This window comes from Penicillium arizonense (assembly GCF_001773325.1).
Source record: "Penicillium arizonense strain CBS 141311 chromosome Unknown PENARI_contig006, whole genome shotgun sequence".
Lineage (NCBI taxonomy): Eukaryota > Fungi > Ascomycota > Eurotiomycetes > Eurotiales > Aspergillaceae > Penicillium > Penicillium arizonense.
The window spans coordinates 25504-41111 of record NW_019173283.1 but is presented as its reverse complement, the minus strand read 5'-3'; the positions used below and the strand labels follow the sequence as shown (position 1 = coordinate 41111).

At 48.9% G+C, this 15608-nt stretch overlaps 7 protein-coding genes across 7 annotated transcripts; 3 read left to right on the top strand and 4 right to left on the bottom strand.

The window, feature by feature from the left end:
- Nucleotides 1–383: 383 nt before the first annotated feature.
- Nucleotides 384–750, bottom strand: PENARI_c006G11891 (uncharacterized protein; the record flags this gene model as incomplete). The annotated part of the gene is made up of 3 exons (XM_022630654.1): nt 384–505; nt 536–655; nt 711–750. 3 exons carry the CDS (start codon nt 748–750, stop codon nt 384–386), a joined length of 282 nt encoding a protein of 93 aa, XP_022489995.1.
- Nucleotides 751–1744: 994 nt separating this feature from the next.
- On the top strand, nt 1745–2106 carry PENARI_c006G05147 (uncharacterized protein; the record flags this gene model as incomplete). Its single annotated transcript, XM_022630331.1, has 2 exons — nt 1745–1886; nt 1940–2106. 2 exons carry the CDS (start codon nt 1745–1747, stop codon nt 2104–2106), a joined length of 309 nt encoding a protein of 102 aa, XP_022489852.1.
- A 419-nt stretch (nt 2107–2525) lies between these two features.
- On the bottom strand, nt 2526–3219 carry PENARI_c006G04789 (uncharacterized protein; the record flags this gene model as incomplete). Its single annotated transcript, XM_022630313.1, has 2 exons — nt 2526–2755; nt 2826–3219. The coding sequence occupies 2 exons, from the start codon at nt 3217–3219 to the stop codon at nt 2526–2528; spliced, it is 624 nt and encodes a 207-aa protein (XP_022489697.1).
- A 584-nt stretch (nt 3220–3803) lies between these two features.
- Nucleotides 3804–5122, bottom strand: PENARI_c006G04081 (uncharacterized protein; the record flags this gene model as incomplete). Its single annotated transcript, XM_022630283.1, has 5 exons — nt 3804–4251; nt 4334–4476; nt 4561–4785; nt 4856–4997; nt 5070–5122. 5 exons carry the CDS (start codon nt 5120–5122, stop codon nt 3804–3806), a joined length of 1011 nt encoding a protein of 336 aa, XP_022489465.1.
- A 922-nt stretch (nt 5123–6044) lies between these two features.
- Nucleotides 6045–8053, top strand: PENARI_c006G10262 (uncharacterized protein; the record flags this gene model as incomplete). Its single annotated transcript, XM_022630579.1, has 8 exons — nt 6045–6155; nt 6224–6294; nt 6349–6372; nt 6429–6518; nt 6576–6658; nt 6722–7119; nt 7181–7513; nt 7571–8053. The coding sequence occupies 8 exons, from the start codon at nt 6045–6047 to the stop codon at nt 8051–8053; spliced, it is 1593 nt and encodes a 530-aa protein (XP_022489831.1).
- An 876-nt stretch (nt 8054–8929) lies between these two features.
- Nucleotides 8930–12169, top strand: PENARI_c006G00558 (uncharacterized protein; the record flags this gene model as incomplete). The annotated part of the gene is made up of 1 exon (XM_022630117.1): nt 8930–12169. The coding sequence occupies one exon, from the start codon at nt 8930–8932 to the stop codon at nt 12167–12169; it is 3240 nt and encodes a 1079-aa protein (XP_022489619.1).
- Nucleotides 12170–12512: 343 nt separating this feature from the next.
- Nucleotides 12513–15090, bottom strand: PENARI_c006G10975 (uncharacterized protein; the record flags this gene model as incomplete). Its single annotated transcript, XM_022630606.1, has 3 exons — nt 12513–13328; nt 13383–14950; nt 15072–15090. The coding sequence occupies 3 exons, from the start codon at nt 15088–15090 to the stop codon at nt 12513–12515; spliced, it is 2403 nt and encodes an 800-aa protein (XP_022489934.1).
- Between the last annotated feature and the right edge of the window lie 518 nt (nt 15091–15608).

Below are 15608 nucleotides of genomic sequence, written 5' to 3'. Positions count from 1 at the left end.
GGCGGAACCGATACTCGGACGGTGCATCACACAAAAGCCGAAAGTAATTGCTTTTGGCATTCTCTGGACTAGAGTACTGCAAAGGAAGTGGGTTCGAGCGTTGGAGATATTTGGCATATTTGGTTCAACTGCACATCAAATACCCGGACGACGATGTGATGCTGGATCTCCCGCATTGTTGTTCCTCGTCAATCATTTACCTATAATCTACTGGTTTCATGTTGCGCTTGGATATTCATCAGACAACACCATGCAGTCGTGATATAATCCATCATTAATCACCTCAAACCTATAAATCTCTAACACAGTCCATGCGCAGCCTGTTCTTCAGCAATGCCACCCAGACACTTAGCAACCTTCTCCCTCTCTTTCAATGACCGAAGTCAAGCAGTGTATCGGGGATATTTCGCCGGCTTTTCAGCTCGGTTCAACTCACGCAGCAGGCCTTCACCGACAACAGCCCAGGTAACGAAAGACGAATCGGCGTATGTGCATTTACCACCGACTAGTCAGCCCGTGCTATTTCTCATCAAACCCTCCTCCAGGACACCGGTCACTCGTAGAACCTCATTGACATACCGCTCCGTTGCTGATGGGAGCTTCTCGGGGTGGAAGCGCGCAAACCAGGTTGCCTGGCCGAAGTAGAGCTCTTGGCCTATTGTATGAGGTTAGCTCTAGCTTGCAATTTGTGTACTCGGGAAGATCGGTACCTGGTGATTGAAAGGCCAGCCACTGGTGACGCTGAACCATCAGAGATTTTGGCAGCCAGCACCAAGAGCTTCAGTGAGATGCTCTTTCACCGGCTCAGAAACCCAGACTATCGATGCAGTGAGGCAATTGGACACCCCAGAAGAAAGAAATGAGGCAGAAAGCCACACCCTGGAGAATAATGTGCTACAAGAGGAACGCAGTACACTGAGCCTCGATAAGGTAGATGAGTTGCAGCGACTATAAGTAGCTAGATCCTTTCCCATAGAATAAAACAATCATCACACTTGTACCTGAATCCAAGGTTTCAACTATCCATTCTCCTTGTTTCTCCTTGTGTTTAGGTAGATAAGCATATCTCTATCTCTCTCATGTCCCAGATCTTCTTCCTTTCTCCATATCTCCATATCTCAATACATTCAGCATCTTTATGCCATATGGTTTCAGCATAGCCCCCAGACCTCGGTCATATAAACTTTTTTATATTGATCCTCATCAGATAATGACCTAGTCATGGACGGCAAAATGGAAGTATGAGAATCTAAACTCCCTGAATGAAGACCATTTCATATAGATCAAATAAATATCCATTAACTAATGAAATATAAATTGCAAAGAAATATTTGCTTGTTTTCCTTGTGCCACTGAAGCTCGACTTTGAGGCAGCTAATTTTGTATGCCAAATCTTTATCATTTACCTCAGATCCGGCGAGGATAATAACTTTCGAAGGGGCGACGAGCTTAGCTAAGCATGTAAAGGGCGCACGCCTAATATCTGTCAAACCAACGGGGGCGTAATCTTCCCCCCTGGGGAAATAGGCTTTCGCAGTCAAACGCCGATCACTCTTGAATCCTCGATGGTAAAATGATTAATGCATTGTGGCAAATAGCTATAAAACACCCCAATGGCCTGTGAAGAACACTCCTGTTGACTCTCACAGCTTCTATCCCCATTATTGCCTCCACTATTCTTTGAGACCCTTACACTAAGATTCACAACGAACATGAGCCTTGGCAAAGAAGAAAAGAATTGAGCATGTATCCAAGGATTATAGAGCATGTTGAACCTTTAGCTTATGTGAAAGATCAGTCCAACCTCAGCAGCATTGAGGCAACAGCTGCCTCCAAGACAACTTGGCTGATCCCCATTGTCGTTACCATCGGCGGTCCCTTATTTGGTATGTTATCTATGCAACCGTGAGAGATGAGTGGCTAACGAGGTGTTATCTAGGCTACGACACGGGCTATATCTCCGCCGTTCTAGTCACAATTGAATCATCTCTCGGCCATGTCCTTACCTCGAGTGAACAGGAAACGGCGACATCCTTCACAAGTGGCGGCGCTCTGGCTGGCGCAGTAGGAGCTGGTCTCACTGCTGATCGATTTGGTCGTCGTTAGCCCATCTAGCGCGCCTGCCTGGTATTCGTGATTGGAACTATCCTCCAGACATGCGCCTTTTCTGTCGGCCAATTTTCGAAAAACACCGATCATGTTCCTCAAGCGACTAACAATCAATAGAAGGTAGATGCAGTCACCCATATACGGTATCAGTTGCGCGTACCAGTGATTATAGAATTTGTGCTAGGAATCGACTATAACCATATCCATTTGCGGACCGATTCCAGGCGTTTGTAATGCTGCATTAAGTCTGTCAAGGTAGTAGTCCACACCGCGAAGACCAAAGCGATAGGGCAGGTTTAAACATAAAACCCGGTGAGAAACTAGGTATGAGCTACAATCCTAGCTAGTATAGTGAAATTTATTTTTCCCTTTCTCTCTGATGACAGAGCTTGCAACATGGAAGCCTAATCCGCAAGTCAAGTGCGATCTCTTGGAGTCGCCTTACGGCGAGCCATCGCAGCCACATCTGAACCGGGAGGATTGAAATCCACGAAGCCATGCTTCAAGTATAGCGGTGCGCCCTCCTTGCTGGCATCCACGTAGGCCGCAACGCCATCCTTATCCGCCAGGTCGCAGCCCCACTGGACAAGCATAGAGCCAGCTCCGCGCCGTTGGTAATCAGGATGAGTGCCAAGTGTATCCAGGTCTTTTTTTGTTCGGTTTCGGGTCAGTAACAATGTCTTCCTTTGTGAATTTTAAAGGGGTCCCATTCATACAGTAATGTTTCTCATCGCCCATGACGCGTTTCCTCGCCTGCTCCAATTCTGCAATGAAATCCTCGCATTCCTGGTAAGGCGAGTCTGCATGCCAATGCGGAAAGCGACGACCTCGCTCATCTGGCATGGCCAGGTCCCATTTGCCAAAGGCAACTAGTCGCGGTCGGCCTTGCTCATCTTTCGACTCGGTATCGACTACTCGCAGGTATCTGCAGTGGGACTTCTGGATGTCCTCCAGGTGCCAATCCCGGTGCCATTGGTGCATACCGGGGGTGTTAGGGAAAAGTTGCCCGATCACCGGCTGTGTGAAGGAAGCGAACCATAATTCGGTGATGGCGGGAACGTCTTCCGGTGTTGCTGGTTCTAGCACGAGAGAATTGGTTGTTGTTCCCATATCGGAATTGGTTGTATACGCGTTCAAGTGTCTAGCGAAGGATATTGATATTGACTAGGGGTTCGCACCAGGGCAGATTCAAGAAATGGGGCTATTTCCGTTGAAACATAATCCCGCAGTGAGAATAAAATCCGCTTAATGGTTGCTGGGGGGCATTGAGATGCATTTCAGGGGGCGGCTTGAGGAGCCGGGGGGTTGCATAGTACCTTCGAAGGAAGAGGTGTGAGCCGATAAGAGTTGCAATGGCTCCCTGCACATGTGGATTTATAATCCCTTCGACGACAAGGATAAATTCAAAAATGCCGCATATAACGAGAGGCCCAACCACTTGCATTGGCCAGTAGGATGAGGAGTTATGCTTTGGCCCCCAGCAGCCCCATGTCTCATCATACGATGCGCTCGATCATTGCCAATGGGACCAGATCCGTCCCTAAGGTTGGTTTCAAAAGCGAAAAAAGCACGCTATCTATATTGGGAGCCATCGCGGGATGTGAAAAGCTTATTTATTTATCAAGTTAATTCGATGTAATTTCCATGATTCGGGAAGGCCGCCAAAGCAGGTCCATGTCGCGTCCAGCATTAATTTATAGCCATTGGCTAGGTTGGTCGGGCGACAACTTGCCTCCGTTGCTAGCCTGGGGGTGTGTCTCCTCCGACATTATGTGCGCCTGGCTCGACTGGCTGTCAACCTCCCAATCCTGCGTGACCAAAATCTGATCTCGTCGCATCGGCAAAGGGAAGCTTCCGTGGCTCTCCAACCTGATCTTGCGGTCGCGCGACTTGGACCGCCCTTGTGATTGCGAGCGCCTCTTGTAGCTCCAAGAGGTCGAATCTTCCACGCCATCAAGCTTGAGCCCGTTCGACCGCATCCAGGACAGGAAGGGGCTCAGTTGTCCCCAACAGGCCGTCACGATACTGAGGCACTGAATTATCACTTCGAAAATGGTAATTTCACACATCTGAAACGTTGGGTCGTTGGTTTTTCTGCCCTTCTTAAGAAAGGCGAGCTGGACGATCGTTGCGATCGTCACACTTTCGAGGGAAAGAGAATGAGTGAGTTTCGAGCTTGGAAGTATGGGGGAGAGAGAGCACTCCGTAGAGCCGGGTCACTCACAAGAGCCGCGGTAGGAAGATACCCGCAAAAGCCAGGCGTCGCCCCAGCGTCGTTTGGACTCTAGAAATCAGGAACATCGCCTGAGCGACAATCAAAAGGTCGGTGACGATGTTGGCGATAGCGATGAAGTAGCGCCAAGCTAACTAGATATGCCCCGACGAATCGTATTAGTATTCTCCGGATTCGGGGCGTAGGAAGTGATAGGGACAAAAGAAGACACCACCTACCAAGTTAAAGCATTGGCCGTTCTGGAAGTCCCAGGTACGGGGCAGAGAGCATTGGAATGCAGTCCCAAAGATCGCAACAACCGCCCAGGCATATACAATGGCCTCGACACCTCTGGCGAGCCATTTGTCTTTGGGGGACGGTGTAAGACTCCGGATAAACACGACCAGAGATAGTTTCGAGAACGTGAGGCTTAGGAGGTACAGAAGAGACCCCGCGAAAAGGTTCTGGCAATGAGCGCATTAACCTTGGTTCCAAAATAAAACAAGTGAACGATAGAATGCGGGAGATGCGTACTTTCATCACCTGTTCCATATCGGCGCTGGAGACATCTTTGAAATGCTTTCCATAACCGGATCCAACTGCCAGTGAAACAACAATACTCTGACCGATGCCGAGGACCAGAGACGCAATGATCAGGAGATCATCCGTGGTGAGCCTTTTGAACAGTCGAATTTTAGTTACCAGTCGAGCAGAGACACTAAAAATTATTGTAACCAAAAGAACCCACGTGGTGACATTGACCGCCGGGTCTTTGGTGTCACCTTTGAATCGTGTCCCCATTGAGCCAAAAATATATGAGGCAGAGGGGTGGGTTACTTGAAAAGAGAAAAAGACGGAAAGGAAACTATTAGAGAGTATAATCATGCTGAGGGAACATGCCTTAAGCTTTTTATTATATCGCTGTGCGATCTGGTAGTGCCGCGCATTTGATTTCCAGTGCCCAGAAAAGAGTGACCAGGATTCAAATCCCCTCTCAGCACGTATCAGTATACTATGTATATGAAGGACTCCGAAGGCGTTATGGTTCCTCTAGGGTTCCCAATCTCATGTGACGCTTGTTCCCTTCCCGTACCATCTCGAGCTCTATATATTTCTATATGTTTTGCCTGCTTTATCACTTGATCGGTGTTTTTTATTATTTTTTTTTTGTTTAATCTTTTTTTTTCAATCACAATCATCATTGTAAAAGGACATGTTAATATCGAGAAGTCTTATCAGGTTCAAGCTCCCCCTTTACTCGAAGGATTCGCCCCGAGGTCTAGCCCCCGGACTCTTGCATTAGTTCAAACCTCATTTTATTGTTGTCCTATGAGTAGCCACCGATATGTGGCGTACCTCAATTGGGTATAGTGCGCTTCCTGGGGGATCTGTCCCGCGTGTGATCGACATTGCCGTATAGCACATTATGGGCCCCAAACCTCCATGGGCCGTCGGGCAGAGGGCGGAGCGCGCCTGAGATTAAATTGCAACAAGCATATGCGTTAGCGTCATCTACTTGCATGCTTGCTATTATAGTCGATGTAACATACAAGGTACATCCATCTAGTCAAATCGGATACCCTTCCACCCGCATTCCGATACTCAGCCGACGGACTTTTCCCTCTATTTTTGTACTTTTAACCCAGCTGCATTCCTCGTATTTACCTTAGTGTTTATTTCCCACTTGTCCTTCCATTCAGTTTGTTCAAAAAACAGAAAAGCCATGGTGGCCCATGAATTGAAGAGCAATACTTCCGTCACCAGCAGGGGCGCGGGGCCGGTGGATCGTGATAATGCGCATCTCCAGCGGATGGGAAAGAAGCCAGTCCTTAAGGTATGCTACGTATCCTTCAATATCACAAATCTCACCTGGCCAGGCTATTGACACTTCCATCTAATCAGCGAAACTTCGGCATTCTATCGATCCTCGGCTTCAGCTGTACTATTCTGGGTACTTGGGAAGGCCTGCTTGGGTGAGTCGGTCGAATTCCGAATTTTCACGGAATCCATCGCTAATCGGTCGCCAGTACCTTCACTGGCCCTCTCACAAAGTGTGTTCGAACGGTCAACAACCTGCTGCCTTGCAACGTTCTCTAACAGATATCAGTGGCGGCTCCGGCGGTGCGATCTATGCCTACATATTCGGATGGGTTGGCTGTTTTGCCAATTTTATGGTCTTGTCGGAATTGGCCTCCATGTATGTTGCTCTCTCTTAATTGATCTAAGGCTAGAGTCAGAGCTAACAGTCAAATAGGGCGCCCACCGCAGGAGGCCAATACCACTGGGCTGCCATGCTTGCCCCGGGCAGATTTCAGAAGTTCCTGAGTTTCATTACAGGTTGATTTCCGCCTCATGGACAGACTTAAAACTATTCATTATCGCTGACACTTGAACTTGTAGGATGGTTTGCTGTTCTCGGCTGGCAGAGTGCCTTCGCCGCTTGTGCCTTTTTAACAGGAAAGATGATCCAGGGTGCCGCGATCGTAGGAAACAACCTATACAATGCTCTTCCTTGGGAAGGAACATTGATTGTCTGGGGTTCGCTCAGTCTCGCATTAGTCGTGAACTTGCTCGGCGGCAACTTGCTGCCTCGCATTGAGGCGATCATTTTGGTTGTGCATATTCTTGGGTTTTTCGGCATTATAATCCCCCTCGTCTATATGGCGGACCATAACACAAAGGAGCAGGTTTTTCTGTCTTTCCAAAATGGAGGAGGTTTTGCCACGCAAGGACTATCCTGGTTCGTTGGTATGACCAGTTGTGCGTTTGCCTTCGCTGGAGGTGATGCCGCCGTGCATGTAAGTTTCCTTGGAGTTACGCTTTCCTCTACAGGCTTCTGGCTAACAAATCCTTAAATAGATGTCTGAAGAGGTCGCAAATGCCTCGACCGTCATTCCCAACGCCCTTATGATTAGTGTCGGAATCAATGGCTGCCTCGGCTTTGGTATGATCATTGTTATGATGTTCTGCGCCGACTCCGACCTCGGTGGTAAGCTGGGGAAAATCACTGGATACAACTTTATGGGTATCTTCATGGAAGCAACAGACTCAGTGCCGGGTTCATTGACCATGTGCGCTATCGTTATCACTATTTATGTCTGTTCCCTCATGGGTCTACTGGCTGCGGCGTCTCGGCAGCTTTGGTCTTTCTCTCGAGATAGGGGTGTTCCCGGGTGGCGATGGTGGAATCAGGTAAATACTTCTCCATCAATCAGAAGTCTTGCAATGGTCTAACATTTGCTGTTTCAGGTTTCTTCCACGAAGCAGTTGCCTATTTTCGCCATCCTCCTTACAGTGACCGTCGCTGTGTTGCTTTCCCTGATTAACCTTGGTTCCGATACTGCTATGGAGGACATTGTGTCCATGGCAGTGTCGGGTATCTACCTCTCTTACCTCATGGTTTCTGTTTTGCTCTTTTACCGCCGCATCCGTGGCGACATCTCCCGATATAATGACAACGAGGATGATATTGTCAACGTGCCCGGTGCAAAGCTTGTCTGGGGACCGTTCCATTGCCCCGGCATCATTGGTACCGTGATCAATGGGTATGCGATCATCTACATCAGCATCGTCGTCTTTTTTAGCTTCTGGCCAAGTAAAATGGACCCAACAGTGGAGACGATGAACTGGAGCATTCTGGCAATCGGAGGCAGCGTCTTCCTTGCCATTATATACTACGTTGTGCGCGCCCGACACGTCTACAAGGGTCCTATTGTGGAAGTCTCCTTGTAGAGAGTTGCCACACGGGTCTATTGAGGAGACAGTTAATAGTCTATTAATAGCTTTTCAGAGAGGGTGACTAAATCAATGTTGTAAACGGTTCCACCACGGTATTTGGCCATGCTTGGAACAGTAGCACTCGTCAGTTCGGAGCTGGCATCATTTATTGCCTAACCGCTGTTGCTAAACCATTCGGTTGCCAGGAAGCCCCAATCAGCATTCCCAACAATCCGTGTGAATTTAAAGGATGTTGGTTCCTTTTGTAAGAGGAACCCATGCTCACTGAGCACCGAGCTCTGTTCAGTGATCAATAGTATATTTAAGTTTACGTGATGTTATGATGACTATGATTTTGGTAAAAAGGGAGCTTAAACCGGCGACCAGTGTAGCCATTTTCGGCAGCCGATTTACCGTCAATTAGTGTTGTGGTGTAATGCTGGTGATAGGTTCCACTAATCTGATAATGTATATCCACGGTAACTCTTAATGCTATCTCACCCTGTATATATATGTATCTGCAAGTTCCTTCTACTGGAGTCACTTTCTGTTGCTTTTTAGGTGTTCCTGGAATATCTATACATGTCGTTCCCTTGAGCCTCATCGTATCCACAACGCTAACTCGAAACTAACCCCGAGCCTCACTAGCCTCCATCTGAGCGCTTATATTCGCCAGCTTCGCCCTTTCACATGAAATGACTATAATAATGACTCATAACCCTTAACTGATTTCGCCTAGCAAGCGACTATCCTTTTATCCTTCCAAGGCTGTAGCGTTGACTCACGCGATGACACACCGTACAGGGAACTTGCCTTTTGGTACATAAGCTCTGGATTTCCCCAGCTATCTAGCAGCATAAAACTTCCTTCTTTTTCCAAGAGTCTTTAATCATGGAGAAACACGACTTTTTGATCATCGTGGACGCAACAGGCTCCATGAGGGAGTACCTTCGCTCCCTCAACGATTCGCTACCACAGATCATTTCCATATCTGCACTGACAGGGTGCTTTTCACGGATCGGTGTCCTCGCCTTTCGTGACTACGATTACACTGGGGATCAACTTCTCCACTGGTCAGGATGGCTGCATCAAAACTCAGACGAAGCCTCGCAAGAACCTCAGCCTGACCTAGTTAGCTTCGCTAAGCGCCTCGAAGCACTCGGAAATAGTGACACTGATGAGGCCCACAAGACAGCTCTCGCTAAGGCTTATGAGCTCATGCGTCCAGATGCGAAAACACTGGTTTTTCTTTACACTGATGCGCCTCCTCATCCCAACGTGGATGACACAGCTGGTACTCGCAATACCTCTCTGGAAAAAGCCGCATTGAGCCCGACATCATTCTCAAACTTTGGAAGTTCATTTCAAGATTGGGTATCTGCGAGCAAACTCCTTCGAGACGGACAAAAGCCGGCCCAGGTCTTCACTATCCTCGACGGTTTCGTGGGAGGAGAGGAGTCTGGCTGGCATACCTACCTATGCCACATGACCGGCGGTGCCTGTATTGTTTTGAATCGGTGGCAAGACCCCTCAAAATTGACAGTAGATCTACTTCTAGCGTGGATGGGGGTAGAAAAAGCTCCCTCCACAAGCTCAGCCATCGAAGAAGATATCCCTGCTAAGTTGTTGTCCTATTATTCCGTCGACGACATCGACGACATTCACAACGAGAAGGATGTGAGAGCAATGTCTTTCTTCTCGCAGACCCAGGAAGATACCTGTGGAAACAATATCAGGGCTACCAGCTTGACTGCCGACATCCTCAAGAGGCGAATTCCGAAGAAGACGATTCCTGTCCTAGATTTCGCAAAACGCTGGAACACAGATGCCCAATACAAAGATCCTGTCGCCAAGTGTTTGACGCAAATCATAAACGACAATGTCCAGGCAATGGCACTCAACCCTGTTTTCGGAACTCTGTGGAGAGCGGTATGCAATGATAGGGACCATGGACATCGCGAAGAACTCTTGATTGCGTTTAGCCGTAGCCTGGAAAAATTGACAGACAGCAGCCAACGGGAGAAGATGAAGAAATGGTTGGATGAATCCTACGACTTCGCCCAAGACATCATGTTGGATATCAACAATGTCTCTGAAGAAGACAAGTATCCTTGCGTGTTTCTCGATCCAACTCTGAGCTTCGGGCATACAAATACTGGCTCGAAAGATAGCCCCAATTCTACATCTAGCCTGACCCGCGCTGATCTTTTGGAAATTGGTCGATCTTGCAATGCCCATATTCTACGCCGCATAGGAACTATCCTTACCCAGCTGACTGTTGTGGAATCGGCAAAAGATCTGCCGGAGCATATCGCCAGCACTGGAAATGAACAGGTGATGAGAATCCCGCTAGCGCTCGCAACACAGAAATACCAAAATCGGTTCTGGAAATATCTATTTCACCTCATCGTGCCCGGCACAAAGCTTTCTGCTCGTCCTGCTGCTCTTGTCGCTGCTCTCAGTCTTCGCATGGGGGTAAAGCCACTTGCAGAAATGGCAACGCGGGAACTTCTCGGCTTCAAAGACAAGTGGAATGACATTTCGACTCCTGAAAATTGGAATGTCGGATGCTTGACACTTCTCGTCGATGCCGATGAAGCACACCACAGACAGCAAGCAGAGGCCCTGGACAAGAATGAAGCAGTTATGAGCGAGTCCAGGCTCTTGAATCCCAACGACAGAGTATTATTTGAGCGTCTTATTGCCTTCAAGCTACTTGAAACGAACCTCAACACTCCACTCAATGCCCAAATAGCCTGGACCCCAGACAAGTCGAGCGCACCCATCGGACCGCTGGTGACATGTCGCCTGTGCAAGTTTCCTCGTTCTGTCACTATAATGGGTGAAAATAGCACGTGTGGCCTCTGCATTTGTGTGCGGGATGAAGATACGAAGGCCCGCATAGATATAGGAGTTTCACACGATGTGACTCCCACTTCCAATGCAACTTGGGTAGAATGTAGGACAGTGTCCTGCAAGGCCCAGTACATTGTTTACGTCGTCAACGCACTGAATGTCGGTCCAAAATGCCACTACTGTCGAAGCCAAACTCCGACTGCTGCCCCCACTGTCAAGTGCAGCCGTTGCCTGAACCACATGATCTGGCCCAAAGAATACAGACCTTCCTCATTCAACGAGTCAGAGTTCACTTGTCCCCATTGCACAGCAGGCCACGAGCCAACGACAGAAATCGAAGTAACCGCGAACCAACTGGAAGCCGAGAACACACTATCCTGGCTAGCACAGGACACAGAAAGACCAAATGAAAGGGCCTTCCAGACCACCTCCGTCTTCCAAACCATATCTACAATGGGCGCCGACGGCTTCCTCACGAGAATAACCCTCTTCCCGACCCAAGACACCAAACTAACCTACAACGGCAAACCGATCCACAACTCCCCCGACCTAATAACAGCCCTCCAAAACCTCGTGGCAAAGCGCAAAACAATCAAAACAGATTGTTCCCTCTGCTTCTCCTCTTTCAAAGCAGGAACCCTAACCCGAGCCTGCGGACGCCGCGGCTGCCACCAGCAGATCTGCACATCCTGTCTATCAGGCTGGTACGGTCTCAACTCCGCGGGGTGTATTATCAACACGGCGGCACTAGCCTGTCCCTTCTGCCGACGACACCCTGCTCCCCAGAGACTAGCGAAGCATGGTATGGGTATCCAGGCGGTTAAGGATCTGACACTTGCCGTTCGGGATAAAGGGTCTTTGATCTATGCGTGGTGTCGGGGATGTCATACAGCCAAGGAGCTTATGGAGCGGAGCTGTGCCCGTGGAGCGCCGCCTGAGCTTAGTAATTGGGCTTGTGAGGAGTGTCACGGGGGATGGGATAGGGCAAGGATAGATGAGGAGAGGAGGGGGGCCGGGGCGACGGTTGAGGCGACGATGGTTGACACTATTAAGCCTTGTCCGAAGTGTGGGACTATGACGCTGAGGATATCAGGTTGTGGGCATATCAAGTGTTCGGTGGAGGGGTGTGGGGTTGACTGGTGCTACTTCTGTGGAAAGGAGTTTTCGGATGATGAGATTTACAAGCATATGAGTGAGGAGCATGGTGGCTTCTTTGGTGGGGAGTTTGAGATGGAGGATGAGTGGGATGAGGAGGAGTGGGATGAAGCTAATTGAAGTATTGGCTCTAGGAAGTTGCTAGTGTTGCTTTATTCTTTAAATGAATTAACTACTTAAACTATCTAGTTATCTAAGCAAAACGAAATCTCAGTCTGACCTGGTCACCAATTCTCGGTTTAAACTTGATGTTCCTAAGAATGGCACGCGAGACATAGGGAAGAAGAGTAACGGGGTTCTTGACCCAAGGATTTCATTAAGGGGAGAACCGAAAATAGGGTAGATTCCGTAGACGGAGAAGAAAATATCAGGGAAAAGGAAAAACATAAAACATCATGGGGTATGGGTAGTGGTACAACAATAGAAAGCAATTCAGTAGCCCGTGAGATAAAGAGGGTAAAGACTAGTAGGGGGAGTTGACGATGTCGTCTCTGCCAAGGCGACTGCCCCAGCCGCGTCCACGCTTAGGCGTAGCAGGGCCAGCAATGGACTCACGGGTGGGTTTCTGGAAGGTACGCTTAGCAACCATGTTGACCTCGTTTGGCAGGGCGACAATGACGTTCTTGTCGGAACCGAATCTGAAGTTGTCGGCCATGACATTCTCGCCATAGCGCTTGATGGTGTATGGATCCTTGCGGCCTGCAACAACCTTCTTCATGTTCCAAGTGATGATAAAGGGACCAGTGGCGGTGATGATGGATGTTTCAGTAGAATCGATACCGGTATTGAAGCGGGCTGGGGTGAACGACAGAGGCTGCTTGGTTTCGTGCTGGAACTGGGCGACGTGTGCGGGCTGCAGACCCAGACGGCGGGGCTGAGGCTTCGAATCCTTGGCGAAAGCACGCTCAAATCCGAGTTTGCCCTCATTCTTACCCTCCTTCTGCAATGAATCAATCAGAAGCAGGTAAGTGCGACAAGTTGCCAGTACCCAGCGTCCGTCGGCAGACACATCAAGACCAATGATGGGCTCGCCGAGAGCAGGAATGTGTGTCTTGGCGTTGATTCCAAGACGGTCGAACATGCGGATATCACCCTTGTTCGACGCAACAGCGAGGTAACCCTTCTCAGTGGTGGCCATAGCCGAGAAGTCGTTCTTGCTGGCGTATTGCTTCAGATCGGAATCGACGAGCTTGTTACCCGAAAGACGAGGGTCGATCCGGTAGAGCGCATTCTTGGAGACACCGACGAAGGGCTGAGCAGCAGTCATTTGGGCGAATTTCTAAGAGACTTATCAGTATACAATGGTATGGATTTATGGGATGGTGGTACTCACGTTCTCAGGGGCGAATGTCTCCACGGCAATGTCATCATGAACCTTCCATTCGTCAACGATCTTGCCATATTCCAGATCCATCTTGTACAAAGAGTTGGGATCATCGCCATTCTGGAGAATCATGTTCTGGTCTTCGGCGTGAAGCATGACCTTCTTGGGACTGAACAGACCACCCTTGGGGGTCTCAACCTTCGAAATTGTTGTGGAAAACTCGAGGTTGTTGTGAGGAGTGTGCTTGAAGACGCCGATCTTGGAACCGCGAACAACGAAAGACCGATCGTGCTTGTATCCAACCGCCAATTGGGAGTTCACGTTGCCATCAGCATCGCGAGTCACCACATCCTCCTCCTCCTCGTCGCTATCATAATGTTCACTGCGTTGAGCATCATCCTTATCATTGTCTTCCTCTTCTTCGGCTTCTTCTTCTTCTTCTTCGGCCTCCTCAGGCACAGCGTCGGCATCCTCCATGGTGAGATCCTGGAAAGCATCAAGCACATAGTCTCGGTCATTCTCCTTGACCTTGGTCCACTTCATTTCATTCAGCTGTTCCCAAAGCGCCTGCATCAACCCCTCTTGGAACCGTTCTTCCGAAGGTTGATTCTTGAAACGCAATAGCCATGAGTAAGCCGAGCCATCTTCACCGTAGTGATTGAAGATGAAGGACAGATATTCAAAGTTGAAAACAGGGTTAATGTCGGCCACAACGGCTTGTCCGAGCCATTCTTTGTCCTTGCCAGTGATTTGAAGCCAGTACTGCCAAGTCCCAACTTCCGAGACAGAGGCAACCACTTCAGACTCTTGCTGAACAAAGGTCCCGGTAGAGAAGTCAAACAAATGTAACTCGGCGGTTTCTTTGCAAAGAATCTCTTTGGCCTCGGGGTGGGCTGCAGCAGGTGGGGCAGTGGTTGTCTCTTCTTCAAAGGTAGGGGCCTTCATTTGTCCCTTGGATTGGGCATATTCCACGTCCTTTGCCATAGCTGCAGCTGAATCCGCGGACGTCGGCACGTGTGACTTTGCGGTCGGGGAAGAAACCGGGCTTGCAGAAGGAATGGGCTTCTCTTCGCTGTATGAGAATTCCTGTAGCTCGTCTTCGGTGGCTTTCTGGGCGCTGCGGCGAAATTTACGCTCGTACTGGCACTGAAAAGCTGCAAGTTCGAAGGTGGCAACCTTATCAGATGGAACGGAAGGATCACAGATGAATTCAAAAAGGTCACCGGGGTCACCGCTCAGATCATCCCAAGCCAAAATCTTCTCTCCGCCGTCACGAAGCTCGGAGCGGAAATGCAGGCCCTGGTCGAGGAGGAAAACCTTCTCGTCCTTGTCTAGGCTGTCGCCGCCGCCTTGTTCACCGTCGTCGTCCGCAAGTTCTTCCTCGCCCTCCTCATAGGCCCTCTGAACCACGAGCTGGTACTGGAAGTCCTGACCGGTACGTCGGATTGTTGCAACAGCGTCCTTGAAGATAAGCTCCGAATAACCCTTGGGCGACCTGGGGCGGACTAGGTACAGCTCGCCCTGGGGGATTTCAATGATGGATTCTTTCGAAGCGTCACCGAACAAAAACTTGCTCACTATTGAATTACAAATAATAAGAGATTAGCTAGCTATTCAAAATAACCCCGTCACAAATGAATGCGCGAATATGGAGGGGTTTGGAGGGGTTTGGAGGGGCATGAAAAGCGCGTTGCTTACCGTTGCGGAGCATAAACATGGTTGCGAGGGGCAGCTGTCAAAACAACCGAAATATGTAAGAAGCAGGTGAGAGGGAAGCGAGGGAGATGAAAGAAAAAGAACACAAAAGGAAAGAAAGAGATCCAAGACAAGATGCTCTTCTGCCTTTAGTGAGGTATAGAGGGAGCAAACACAAGTTTCTTGAGATCACAATGAAATTCGCCTCCGTCATTGACGGTGGCGGTTCCTGGCTTATATAATTCAGGCGCCAAGGCATATACGCTAAACTATAATAGGAAATATAATCTATAGCATCAAACCAGTTTCACACCACTGACTACACAGTATCTCTATCAGCTATTTGTAGTGAACTTAGATTCTCGGGCTCAGATATGGAGTGACGTAACTCCTGGTTCTCAGCACATTGGTAACAACATATTTTCTTCAGCAGGGAAGTATTGGTGAGACTTTACTAGAGGCACATTCTAGACCTTACAGGTTTGCTCATTTTGCCCGGACTCATTCCCTTAAGGAACATTGTAATCATTGGATGTGGGT